At 39.9% G+C, this 14,210-nt stretch overlaps 1 protein-coding gene across 4 annotated transcripts in view; it reads left to right on the top strand.

Moving 5' to 3' along the window:
• The window catches only part of ELMO1 (engulfment and cell motility 1), a 462,043-nt gene extending 450,334 nt beyond the window's left edge, over window positions 1-11,709 (top strand). For 3 of the 4 annotated variants that reach the window (XM_025211243.1, XM_006029749.2, XM_014522779.2), the window contains 2 exons: window positions 5,483-5,560; window positions 10,400-11,709. In XM_025211243.1, the coding sequence (XP_025067028.1) occupies window positions 5,483-5,560; window positions 10,400-10,600 (279 nt within the window). In that variant the 3' untranslated portion in view covers window positions 10,601-11,709. Of the gene's footprint in view, window positions 1-3,214; window positions 3,268-5,482; window positions 5,561-10,399 lie in introns of those variants that run through there. The other variant, XM_025211244.1, reaches the window with a different exon arrangement.
• Window positions 11,710-14,210: the final 2,501 nt, after the last annotated feature.

The following is a 14,210-nucleotide window of genomic DNA, read 5'->3' on the forward strand; positions in this document are numbered from 1 at the left end:
TGGATGGGTAGTGACATGTGAAACTGTCTCCTTAGTGGGTGAGCCTCACATACTACAGACTGACGGAAATATGGATGCACAGACCCTATAAAAATATTTGCATATATTTCTCTGTGTATAACTTGTATCAAATGTATCTGGTTCATAGGGAAGTAGTAATTGTGACACAATTTCCCTGTCTTTGCTTTCAGTATAGAATATTTCTGGATGAAAATGAAAAAATGTAACCCAAACAGGGATGGAGGGGCAGGTTGGGGGGCAAGGTGGGAGAGGGAAACAGATAGACAGGAATATCTTTCTTGTTAGTTTTTGGAATCATACCCATGCACACAACTCCTGCCTATTGTTGAAACATTTGGCTGCAGCAACTATATCACGTGGGTGAAGTATTTTTAATGTTTATTTATTTTGGTATTCATTTGCCCAGAAAAAAGAGAGTTAAGAGAGAGGGAGGGAAAAAGAGAGAAGAAAAATAAATAAATAAAGGGAAGCAGTGGGTGGCAGTGATGGAAATATGTCATCTCTATGAAGCAGCAATGTCTAGATACAATTTAATGCTAAATAACAGCCCTACAGATTTGCATGTCCTTAGCTGTCGGCATTGCCCCATTTTCTAGGGAAAAATTACTTTGGACTGGCAAAAAACCTGCTAGCTGAGGATGTGCAGTTCAGGGATTGATAAGTAGCATAATTACATCCACAGCTGAAACATTCAATTTTTGATACAGACAATAGCAATTATTATTTTTGTTGCTACTCCAGTTCTGTTGGTGATTTTTTTTTTCCCTAGTCCTTATTTTCTGTCCTATGAATCACAGAATTTGGGAAGTTAGTTATCATGTAAAGCAGGCTCTCTTATTAAAGAATATGTAATATTTGCAGCTCCTTAATGGTCACTGGAGAATATTACAGGGCTGCTTGATAAATATTGAATAATTTATTCATGAAAATAACATGCATCTGTAATATCTAGATGTGTTACATCAGCATCTCACAAAATCTGTGTTGTTTCAACTCACAAAATCATGCTGGTTCCTGAAGGTTCACAACTGGAGAGAATTTTCAAAAGGACATTTTCATACCTTTGTTCTCATTGATATAAGTACCAAGCACCTTAATGTTTATTCATTGGCAGAAAAGAAATTGAATGATAGAACATCACTGTTATGACCAGGGACTGAATTGGCAGAATATTCTTAATAGTTGCTTTATCATTTCTTCATTTGCCAGCACACGGCTTTTACTCTTCCAGGGGGATCATTTAGAAATATATAAGAGCAAATCTGAATTGGAATCTGATGCAATACAAAGCTTGAATACCTTGATAGGACTAGACCTGAATCCACTGTCATTCAGTCTTGCTTGTGTTTTAAATTTGGTTTGATTTTTTTTAAAGCCTTCTGTTAGGGTCTTTTATGACTCTTATATTAATGTATTATATGCAAATAAATTGTGTTTGATTTAAAAGCTTTTAAAGCAAAGAAGGATGATAAAAATAGTCAGATAATACATTTTCTTCTAGCCACAGGCATTTCTTTAGTCCAGGGTAACCCAGTTCACCTTCCAATCACTGACTTGTCAGGTCTAAGTCATGGTGCACTCCTGTCAAACAGAAAGCATTCTACTTCCTTCTCCGTTCTTCAGAAATTTCTGTTTCTTTTCACTGGCCCGTGGTTACAAGGTCCTGAGAGCTGAGAGGACTGAGAAGAGTGGCAAAGCCCTCCCCCACTCCTCACACAGGGGACTCCAATGTAAGGAGCAAGTGGGGAGCAGTGGCAGCGATTCCTCCCCTCCCTTGTCCTCCCTGTCTATGGGAGGAGTAGGAGCAGATAACCACTGTGCCTTCTTCATACCTGGGATGACCCCAATATGGACAAGGCATGGGTGCCTTTCCTCACCACTCAACTCCTCCTGAGACTGAGAGAGGTTAGAAGCAGCTGCTCTCCCTGCCTTCTCCATACCGGAGTTACCCTGGTCTTGGGAAGGTGCAGGCAACATTTCCCCATGGCTCACCAAGAGTCAAATGGTGGGAAGTATACAAGCATTCATTCTCCCAGGAGAAATGAATCCAGGGAAGAACCTCTACCAGAGCACACGTGGATTATTTTCCCCCCCCGAAACCAAAGCTCTTGTTTCTGGAGAAACTGTGTGAATACTTGTACTCTCATGGTTTCTACCGCAAGCGCTGTGATTCTCCCACTAGAAATGTATCCTGTACATGGCCAATGGGGGAGAGCAAAGGTAGGAAGTAAAGGGTTTAGAAGTGGTGAGGGAATGGAGAGTGGGAAGGAAGGAAAAACAGAGCTGGAAGTAGGGAGGACTGAGAGAGAAAGGATCTGGGAACAAGAGAAGTTGGATTGGAAAGATGAACTTTGAGAGAGAATGAGAACTGGGCCTTCACAGGGAGGTAGAGAGGGAAAGACGGTTTATGGTTAATAGGTCCTTTCCGACCCTAAAATCTATGAAATCTATGAAAATCTCAAGCCCTCAGAATTTTCCATGGAGCATGGAAATGTGTTAATTTCCAACTTGACAGGGTATGTTTTTGACCTTCACAGAATTCAGTAACTTTCTGGTACAGGACTTAGTGGGGGGAAGAGTGGCGGGGGGCTTAAAGGATGTATTTAGTTTTCATCATCTGTTTCATGACTTGGCATTTTCTGATGTTAGTAATTTATAACACGCTAAGAGGAGATAATGCCAGGTTTGTGTGGGTAGAGGTAAATTTGGTTCTCTAATGGAAGACATTAGTCTTAATAAGGTACAGTTAAGAAATAGGCCTAAAACAAAAAAATAAGAGTGTGAACTATAAGTAACTTGACATCTGAATGCACCAGAGGAGCTGCTGCTTCCCCTGGGAGTGAGTGCAGGAGCTGCTTTGATCTGTTCTAGAGCACAGCAAATTTGAAAGTATAACCACACCTAAGGAGATCAAGAATGTTTGTTATGTGATACTGAAGTTTCAGATCATTAAGGAAGTATCATTTAAGGTGTTTGATCAAGAACCTGGTCTTATTTATACTAGCAGAAATCTAGAGACCTCCAGATATTGAAGTTAACAGAGTAACTCCTGATATGTCTGCTCCAACCAACACAAACTTGCCATTATTCCATTTTTACTCCTCAGTGTAGTAAATGTAGAAAGCAGTGCTTTTTCAGCTGCTAGTAGCGTAGTGACTAGGGCCAGATGTTTCTCTCTTACCTCCTTCTTCAGGAGAATGAATAAAGAAAATCCATGTAATGTGACTACTGACCAGGAACAACAAGGTAAGAAAAACAGGGCTTGTCTGCACAGCAGAGTAGTTTTGAATACACTTGAGTGCAGTGGCCCATATACCTCCCATAACCAGTACATTTTTCACTGACTTTTGTTTTACTAACTCAGAGAAGATGTTTATATTTATTAAAAGTTCATTGGACATGTACAGTAACTGTTGAATATGTAAACCACATTTATTTCTTAGCCTAAATATAAGGACGCACACCACAGTGCATTAGATAACAGTGTGGTCATTGTTAGTAAATACTATGTATATTTAAACATGCAATTTACTGTAGAGTAAACTAATTAGCTCTGCAGTAAAGCGTCACAATCTACACGTGCACCAGTATTTGGGCACAGTAAATTAACTCTGCCGTAAGATCATACTGTCCACGTCAGTATGATGGGGGCCGTCCCCAACAGTACTGTCAAATGGTGGGGTCGTTCACTGTGCTGAAATGCATATGTAGATGGTGACAGAGGCTGGCTGGGTTACAAGGGTGCTGAAGTGCGGGGGCTGCCCGCCAGCTAGCCACTCAGCTCTGTAGGTTCTGCACCCTTGTTCTCCAGCCAGTCCCTCCACTACCCGAGGCCACCACCCAGAGCCTTGGCCAGCCCAAGGCTGTTCCACCCTTGCTCCAAGTGCTGCTGTCCCGGGTGCATGTGTAGATGCTGTGCCCAGGAGTAGTGTACTCCAGTTGAAAGTGCTCCAGAGTTTCTCTCTCCTTAATTTTACATGTAGATGCACCCACTGGTATATATCTACATCAGTGGTTCCCAATTTTTTAGACCTGAGGCACCCCTGGAAAATGCCAGCTCCTAGTTTTCACTTTTTTTTTTTTGCTTACAGAGACATAGTAGAGCAGTTTTTCTCTTGCACAGAACTCAGAAGGACCACAACTATGGATTTCTATTTGAAATCTCTGGGTTTATCTTGTGAATCATGATTGTAAATCTGATGGTGCTAACATTGTGTGGCATTGTGCAGCACCCTTGAAAGGATCTCAAGGTGCCCCAGGGTGCTGTGGTACCCTACTTGAGAATCACTGATCTACATAGATTGGAATTTTCAATGGAAAACTGCCTATTGATTTTTCAATGTAATCAGGATGCCTAACTTACTTCCTTATGCTTGTTGGAGGAAAGAAAATCAGTCATCTTTCTCCCCGCTCTAGACTTATTTGGAATTTGCAAAACTAAGTACAGTAAACAAATCTCTCAGGCTCACGCAGCTACAACCATCACATTTTCTAATAGGAGGAATGTTTTTATTGGTAGCACTGCCTGATATCTAGAATCCTTTGAAACTGAGAACATTAAGAAGTATCACTAATTATTAAATTATTGATACGTCTTTATTTTTTACAATAATTATTAGTCACCAATTATTTGGCCAGTTTTGTTGAATGGTGAGGGACATTATGGATGAAGATGTATTCGGCATTGGGAAGGAGTTAAATAAGGCAAGGGAGAGAAAAACTTAGTCTGGAGCACAAGCAGTGGGGGAAACAGAAGATGGAATGTAAGCACAGATAGAAGTAGAGAGGGCTTTGGAGGAGCCCCAAAATGTCTAGGCAGCTCAAGAGCTAACATATGTTACAGCATCTTGTAATGGCCACTGTCATACCTCCTTAAGCGACATGCCTTCTACCCTGTTGAGGATGATCTCAAAGAAGGGAGTGCCACTTCTGTGCTACTGGAGAATTCACCCATTGCTTGCTAGTTCTTTGCTCAATGGCCAAAATGGCAAAGGCATCATGAGAATGGATAATTTAGTAATCCCAACAGTGAAGGTGGCACAAATGCCACAAGATACAAACTAGCCTTATCATGGAGCCAAAATGCTTTAAGATTTTGGTGCCTTAGGACTCAATTTTAGCCATGAGAGGGCTCAGACTTGAACTCAAATACTAGCCTAATCCAGATTCCAAGACTGTCACAACTAGTCATTTTCAATTTATCCTGCTGTCCTCACTGCCATTGTATCTGCATTGTGTCTGCTGTTGCCCAATCTGTTATCCATTGCCTAAATCTGGAACCATTGCAATGCTGGCTAGGAATGAAGGGTGCCAGGGGAGCAGCATTCCTTCCTGGTGGATACTACAAAGCATTTCAGTTTTCTTTGGCACTGTTGGTAGAGAGAGAGGAAGGCTGAAATATGAACATGTGACTTTCTTTAATGGAATTTTAACCTGTGTTTCTATGCGACTATTGTTCCAGGAGGTGCTCGAGCTTGCTTTCTCTATATTGTATGACTCAAATGGCCAGTTGAATTTCATTGCTCCTGACAAGCATGAGGTAAGCCATAGACCAAATAAGGGGAAATGAAAGTGAGGTTACTTCCTCTGTAAACACTGTAAGCATTTCTGGGGTAGGGGCCATGTTAGTCATGATACAAAAGATTTCCTCCCCTCACCCTCCCCCCCACTTTTCTCCTTGTATTGGAGAAGCAGTTGCTTGCTCAGAACTCCTTCTCCTCCTTTCCTAGAGAAACAAGAGCTCCTTTTCCATAAATACTGAAGGGCAATTAATTCCCACAAATGGACACAGAGTAAGAATTTTCTCTGGTATATTTAAAATGATCCCCTACAAAATTCCAAAATAATCAAGTTAAACCTTAGTAGGACTTTCCTGGCCTATACTGTGAAAATTCTTAAATGGCAAAAAGGCATTATCAGCTGAATTATACTCCTATACCATCAGGGGAGTTTGTAGCATCCATGTACAAAAATCACATTTATGGTTTTTTATTCTTCTGGCTGGCATATCTCCCTCTTTGCTATTCAAAAGTGTTAAATATGCATCTGGTACACAGTATTATAAATTATTTTCTACTTGCACCCTCACGTTGGTTTTGTGTGCAGTGTGGTCAACCTCTAAGAGACAGCGAAAATAAGCCTTGTGCAAATAAAAAAGTGAAACAAAGCAGCCAGCCCTCTTCTCTTCCCTTCTCCACCTTACCTCTCCCCCTCACTCCTCTTCTCCCCAAAGGAAAACATGTAACTTAAAAAGTAATGGAATATATTTGCCAAAATGAAGGTGGAAGCATCACAACTGTTTATCCAAAGGAACTTGGGATTTTCAGAACCAAACTTAGAAAAATGTTCAGCAAAATGTAGCAAAAACTTTTCTCTTCTTCACCTTTGAAGTGACAAAGCAATATGTTTACCATCCAAATCAGGGGCGGGCAATTATTTTGGGCAGAGGGCCGCTTACTGAGTTTTGGCAAGCCATCGAGGGCCTCATGACAGGCAGCCCAGGGCAGATAAATATTAATTTTCTAAATTTTTTAGGGGCCCTGCAGGTGGGATGGAATGGCCTCACAGGCCTCATCCGGCCCCTGGGCTGCATTTTGCCCATCCCTGATCCAAATGCATGCCCTGTCGCTTCATTTTTGGTCTTAATTCCAGACACAATCTTAAAGAGAAAGAAAACGCACAAGATTGCATTAAACTGCATTAAATTGTAGTGTTCTTAAAGTGCATGAAATTGTATTGCAAGTGAAGTGCATTAGTTATACAGCTTTAACATTTGCAACTCTGGATTAAAAAACCTTCAAATAAATGTTAATTCTGAGAGAGGAAATGAGTTATGTTCCTTTGGCTTTTCCTAAGGTTTAATTTTTCAATGTCACTTTGAAGCTTGTTTATTCTATGAAGTGATTTGCTGGCAAATGTTCAGTTAAGAGAAATTGATAGTAAGGTTCCTAGAGCTTCAAAGCAGCAGCTACCGTTAAGAGTTGTTGGTTTAAGCCAAATGCATTCTCCTTTATTCTCTGAGTTGGACACATGTTGGTGTCCATAAATTTTGCAACAATTTAATAAGAATCCATTCCAGCTCAGAAGGGCAGGCTGCCATGGAAAGTAGCTAATGTTTCAGCCACACTGTATCTAAAACATGGGTACTAGCAGTTTCTAGTGTACTAACAATAGTCTTTTCATCTTCACCCAGACATTCTCTTCATTGCTTAAGTTCAAACTTGCCTTTTTAAAAAAGCATCTGCAAGTCTGTAGAGGACATGAAACTTGCATGCCATACTTTGGAATACATGTTAATAAAAGCTCTATTAAGCTTAGTGAGAACTCATAGCAAATGGCCAGCTAAATTCTTGATTTGACCCAGAGTCTCTCACTATTTGGTACGTGTTCTATATAGAGTCAGTTCCTGGCATTATATGATGATGTTGAGCACCTCAGCTTTTACTTTTTAATAAAGTAAGTTTCTACTTCTTATGGTTGCTGAGACATGAAAATGCAATTCATTCTGACACTGTAGAGTGTTAAAAATCAATGGAAATAAAATTAATCGCCAAACCATTATTATCATCATCTCCAGATTTCTGAGCCAGTATAATTGTTTCAGGCCTGATTCATGATTTCTGGACACTAAAACTAGGGACAGAAATTACACATAAACAGGTATAAGTAATCAGAAACCGGTTCAGATCTATAACACAACAGAAGTTCAGTGTACATAAACCAATTTTGACCATTTTGAAAGTGGTTTAAGATAAACCTGGGTGGATGTAGTATCAGACTTAACTGATTTAATTAAATCAGGTTATTGAACTTCTGTCCCAGATCCCCTCCAGATTCAAGTTAACTCTGTCCCCCAGCATCCCAGGATGCTTTGCGGGGGGGGTGGGGGGGGGGGGGGGGGCGGTGTAGACTAGACTTGGCCTAAGCTGTCTGTTCCAGCTGAGCAGGGAGACATGCTCTACTGCCCCTCAGTTTCTGAGCCACTGCAGGCATGTGGCTGCATTTCCACTATCAAAAGTGAATGTCTGTTCATTTGCTTACCAGTTCAATCTACACAGCTTAAACTAACCTGCAAAGACTGAATCAATTTAGTCTCAGGCTTTTTGACTGTCTGTACTTAGTTTAAATTTGATAATGCTGATTAGCCTTCTGTCAAGGCTTGCTCTTCTCTGGGGGACTCAGTACTAGGAGATGTTTGCTTTTCATTTGAATACTGCTAGCTGTTTCTTAAATTAATAGCAAAAAGATAGATTATCCTACCTGTGTTGTGTAACAGAGGAAGTGGTAAGTGAGGTTATAACTGGATTTTACTGGAACTTCCTGAAAATTAATCTGTAGTAAACTGATATTTTCAATGACTCTTAGTCTGCTTTTACATTAAAAGAAAAACCTTTGAATTAACACAGCAATTTTTTCAGCAGCTCATTAGGATTGCTAGTTATTGCAGAATGTGTAAGAGTAATTAGATGTACTTACCTATGTGGAACTAAGAGAGGAAGTCTTTTCAACCATCTGTCAGGGATGGCCAAGCACTGGAAAGGGACACCATCTCAGTTATGTCTGCACCAATGGAAGGACCATGGGTCTGTCCTCCCCAGCATGTTGAGATTTTTGCCTGAGGGAACACTGGCTATACCTGCTGAATGGGGCTGCAGGCTTCCACACTCTGAATAGCTCCATTTCTTTTTTCTAATTCTTCCTTTCCTTTCCTTTCCTTTTCTTTATCAATGAAATTCCTGGCAAAACTTTGTCAATAAATCTTTCTTTTAAAGGCTTCCAGGAAACTGTAGATTTGAAAAAACATAGTGTAGAGTACCAATTCAGAAGAAATATCATCATGTCAGGACAAGTGATCATTTTAGTAGCTGTTAGGTGGTCAATGTGAACCCTAGGCCTCCTCCTATGCAGCTAACAGAATGAAGGTACAATTTTCTCTGTCTACAAAAGGATGACATTCTTGCTTCACTAAAGTTTCACCATTAGATAAATGGGATCAAGATGTCTGCCTAGGAATTAGAAGTGTATTTCCTATCTTGTTTTAAAAACTCACTCTATTTTTCTCAGAGTGTATGTTGTTTTCCTCACAGTCCTGTAAGTATTCTTTTTCTCTTTGGCAGCTTATCTGTCTTTCAGCTTGGTAAGATCTTGTAGCAAATGGCCAGCTAAATTTAAAATCCATTCTTTGGAATGAAATCTAGCAGAAGAGTTTGTAAGATAAAAATGCAGTTATAGTTGATTTAATTCTCTCCCCCCCGCTTCCATGATTGAAATATTTATTTTTAGAGGACCTCATTCAAGTGCTTTTGTTCATACTGGCATAAATTGCTTTTAGTAATAAATAGAAGAGACTGATTCGCTAGAAGTTGACTTGCTCACCAATCTCCTGTGGGTTTGTTGCTTATTTAAACAGTTATTCAATCAATGTTTATCTCAAGCTGTCAGCTTCAGAGTGAGATTGCATTTCTTATTAACAAAAAATGGTGCAAGAAGAGGACTCTTGTGGGCTAATCCAGCATTTGCAACGGTTTTTAGCATTCTTGACATTTAATTTTTATGAACAACAGAACACTGATTGACTTCATATGAGTGAAAATAGATCTATTTTCATCCTCTGTCAGCAAGGGGTAACTAGCACCATGTGTATTACTACATGTAAATGAGGCATTACTCGTACAATGTTCTTTAGGCATACACACATGCATAAATATTTATGTACCCAGGCACTCTATGTATTTCATTCATATTCAGATGAATGTGTTTGTGTACAACCTCACTTACATGCAGTATGTGGCTATATAAATTATGTACACAATATACCATTAGGTGAGCTAATTTATATGAAAATACATTGTATGTTTGCTGTTGACCTTTAGGTAGAAGTGACTTGCTTTATTGTACACACTTTTATGATTTGTAGATTTATATATATGGCTGGAAGTTTTGCCAATTCTTTTTATAAGAATGGCATTTTTTGTCAATTAAATGTCAGGAAAAAGTTTCACTATAACATTTTTTGAAAGGCCAAAACCTTGTCATTTTCTGAAAACTGAAACCAAAATATGTCATTTTTGGTGTGCAAATGAGGAAACTTGCACAAATTATTTTTAAAAAAAATTGGAGGATTTGTCTTTTATTTCATATTTGAAATGGAGCTCTTTTTCCTGTTTTCTGACTGCCTCTACCCAACAGGTTTATTTCATTGTACCAGCTAATAAACATGCCTTAAACTGAATCAAAGACATTGTAAAGACTCTACGTCTAATTTTAGAAAGATTCTTATGTCTCTGGGGGAGGAGATGACTTGATGGGTTAATTATTTTTTGTATGGGGAGAGGAGTTTAAGCTGCTACTTAATTGAACTTCTTGTCTTCCCCTATAGTACTGTGTCTGGACTGATGGGCTGAATGCCCTTCTTGGGAAGGATATGATGAGCGATTTGACACGAAATGACCTGGACACGCTGCTCAGTATGGAAATAAAGCTTCGTCTCCTCGACTTGGAAAACATACAGATTCCTGATGCCCCCCCACCTATCCCAAAGGAGCCCAGCAATTATGATTTTGTTTACGACTGTAACTGAAGATGCCTGTCGAAACTCACGTTTAAACTGGAAATATTATAACTGGAGAGATTAACAAAGTATGAAAAAACACAAACGCACCTTGGATTTTGGCTTTGGGGGTGTAAAGAAAAACACTCGCTTCCCTTCCCCTTCCCTGCATTCTTCCTTCTCTCTGATCCCATCTCCCTCATTGCTTGTCAGAACCTACATTGCTTTAATTCACTTCTAATTGCAGTCCCTTGGACATGGCTAAGGCGAAGACAACCACTGCAAAATGCCCCCCCAGAGGAACATTTTAATTTTTAATACTGGAATAGACATTCAAATATGGACAGTGCTTCCCAAATGCATGTCTGTGAAACCAAACCCAGCACTGAGAGTGCTTTAACTGGAAGTAGAGAGATAGAGAGGAGAAGCAGCTACTGTAAACGGAGGCTGGAGAGAGAGAGAGATTCCCCTTCATACTCCCAGATGTCCATTCACAATTGATTCCTATCCGATAATGAAAATTATAGACTGCTTTCAACTTGAGCACCATCATCACCAGCACCATCCTTTGCATTGGCAACATCATCTCCATCATCTGTACCTCACCCAAAGTGATTGTTTCCTAGAATGAGTAGTCTGCAGGTTTTTGCTGTACCATACGCTGTAATGCTGCAACAGCTTCTAACTTCTTTTCCTGCTGTCTCTTAAAAAGTCCTTCTCCTTTCCCAGATTACTAGCGCACATTGTGAATGAAACCACTAGCTGTATTCTGTTACCATAGTGAATTCTAAACCTTGGTTGCCTCTAAACCTGGCTTGTTGATACCAAGGTAATTACTTTTTCATTTTGGTCCAAAATTTAAACTGCAGTTTCCGCAGATTAATTAAAGCTGCCAGACATCCAGGTTTACATCATTCTCATTGCTACAGTGTTACTAATTTGCAGGGGAAATTTTTTTGTACGGGTTCTAGTTTTTTTTAATTTTGCCAAACAAAGATATTTAATGAAAAATAATTACGTTGTGAAGTATTTTGGGGGATGTTGTTTTTATTTTTAATTTCCATTTGGAACATTTGCCCTGGAGCGAAAAAAACAATATTCCCTTCAACTTTGCTGTTGAATAAAATTTGAGTTGTGATGATTTTTGGAACGTTGTTTTTATTTTGATGTTGCCATTTATTCTTTGTTGTTTCTGCAACTTCTGAGGCCTCTGGTGCAAGGAACCTCTTGCTGGGGTCGTTTGAGGCCTCTGGTGCAAGGACCTCTTGCTAGGGTCGTTTGACCCCCAGTACTCTTTCCTGCCATGGCAGGGGGTTGGACTAGATGATCTGCCCAGGTCCCTTCCGACCCTAGAAACTATGAAACTATGAAAAGGGGATAAGCTTAACCTTATGATCGACAGTAGCAACATAACTGTCTAATTTGCAATTCCTATTTATTTATTCAGTGACAAAATTGCATTTGGCATGTCTAAAAATCTGCATTGCAGGGGTAGATGAGTCTTTCTGAAAAGGATCCTTTGAGAAATGTAAGTGCAAAGCAAACCAATACATTTGTGGTCATTTAAAGGTTGCTATTTTTAGCTTTTCAACATTTGGAATATCTGTACGCTTCCTGGCTACAAAGACACAGTATTGAAAAGCTAAAACTGTGACATTTTTTCCATGCTCTATTTTCCAGTTTTGTGGATTCCTATCAGCACCAAGTTTAGGCTCTCTGGATCTGGGAAAACAATTTTCTATTGAGACTGTTTCATCCTTCTTCCAAAATTAAAAAGTCAGGAACAACAGCAGCTTGCATGTTTTTCTTCTTTATTATGTAGGTCTACTTTAGAATGACCTCAAAGCTTTAATCAGGGTCTGTGCTGCTGCAGCAAAATGGGGAGTGGGGGAGAACAATGCCTGTTAGATGGGAGAAAGAAGAATCTCTGAGTCCACCTATGAGAGTCTTTAAACATCAAAACACACTACACTACTCGAGAAGTTATGAGATCTCCATCCCTGGAAATTTTCAAGAGCAAGTTATACAGACACTGGACTATAATGATTTAGTCAGGATGATCCTACCTTGATTGGGGAGCTGAACTAGATGACCTCATGAGGACCCTTCTCGCCCTACTTTCCTATGATCCTGTGTGGGTACTAAATTACACGCCTTTATAGGGTTGTAATTGCAATGTACCTACTGTACTTGGATAGGGATTGGTTTAGTAGGCAAATGGTGGTAAAGGAGAAAAGGGGGAAATCTTTAGCCTTAATTTCATAGGATCATAGGAAAGTAGGGCTGGAAGGGACCTCACAAGATCATCTAGTCCAGCCATGCTCAAGGCAAGATCATCCCTGACTAAAGCATCCCAGCCAAATGTTTGTCCAGCCTGCTCTTGAAAACTTCCTAGGATGACGATTCTACACATTTCTCTAGGTAGTCTGTTCCAATACTTGACCACCATTACAGCTAGCAAGCTACTCCTAATCTCAAATCTAAATTTCCACTGCTGCAGCCTGAGGCCTTTGATCCTAATTCTGTCCCCTTCAGCCACAGAGAAAAGTTCATCTCCATTCTCTATAATCACCCTTCAGATATTGAAAACTGTAATCAAATCCCCCCTCAGTCTTCTCTTCTCCAGATTAAATAATCCAGTTCTTTCTGCCTTTCCTCATTGGTCTTGCTTCCCAGTTCCCTTATCATTTTTGCTCTTTGTTTTACTCTTTCCTAACTGTCCACATCCTTCTTGAAGTGTAGGGCCCAGAACTGGATACAATACTACAAGTGAGGCCTCATCAGTGCTGAACAGAGCTGAAGAATCACTTCCTTTTATTTGCAAGTGACACTCCTGTTAATACAACCTAGTATGCTGTTCTTTATTTATTTTATTTTACTGTATTTTGCAACAAGAGCATAGAATTCATTTGTATTCAGTTTATGATTTACTATAACCCCCAGGTCTGTCACTGTAGTACTCCAGCCTAGCTACTCATTCACCAGTCTATATTTGTGCATTCTGTCCCAGGTGCAAGACTGCACTTGTTCTTGTTGACTCTCATCTGATCAATTGCAGAACATTTCTCCAGTCTGTTCAGGAGAAATGGATCCTAGCCCTGCCCTCCCGAATATCTGCAACACCACCAACTAAGTGTTGTGCACAGATTTTCTAAGTGTGCACTCAATCCATCATCCAAATTATTAATGAAGATATTAAACAATACCAGACCCAGCACAGACATCTGGGAAACCTCACTTGATACTCACTCCCAAATAGACACTGAGTTATTGATGATTATTCATTGAGTATGATGATCCAACCAGTTACGTACCAACTTTGCGGTACTTTAGTCTAGTCTATATATCCCTGGCCTGTTAATGAGAATGTAATGAGAAACAATATCAAATACTTTGCTAAATTCAAGGTGTATTATAGCTACTGCTTTTCTCATCCACAGAGCCTGTCACCTTATTACAGAAGGAAATCAGAGAATCTTAGAATTTTGGGTTTTTCATAGATTCATAGATTTTTGGGGTCGGAAGGGACCTCAGTAAATCATCGAGTCCGACCCCCTGCCTTGAGCAGGAAAGAGCGCTGGGGTCAGATGACCCTAGCCAGGTGTTTGTCCAGTCTTCTCTTAAAGACCTCCAGGGTGTC

The sequence above is a fragment of the Alligator sinensis genome, unplaced genomic scaffold (assembly GCF_000455745.1).
Source record: "Alligator sinensis unplaced genomic scaffold, ASM45574v1 scaffold254_2, whole genome shotgun sequence".
Classification (NCBI taxonomy): Eukaryota; Metazoa; Chordata; order Crocodylia; family Alligatoridae; genus Alligator; species Alligator sinensis.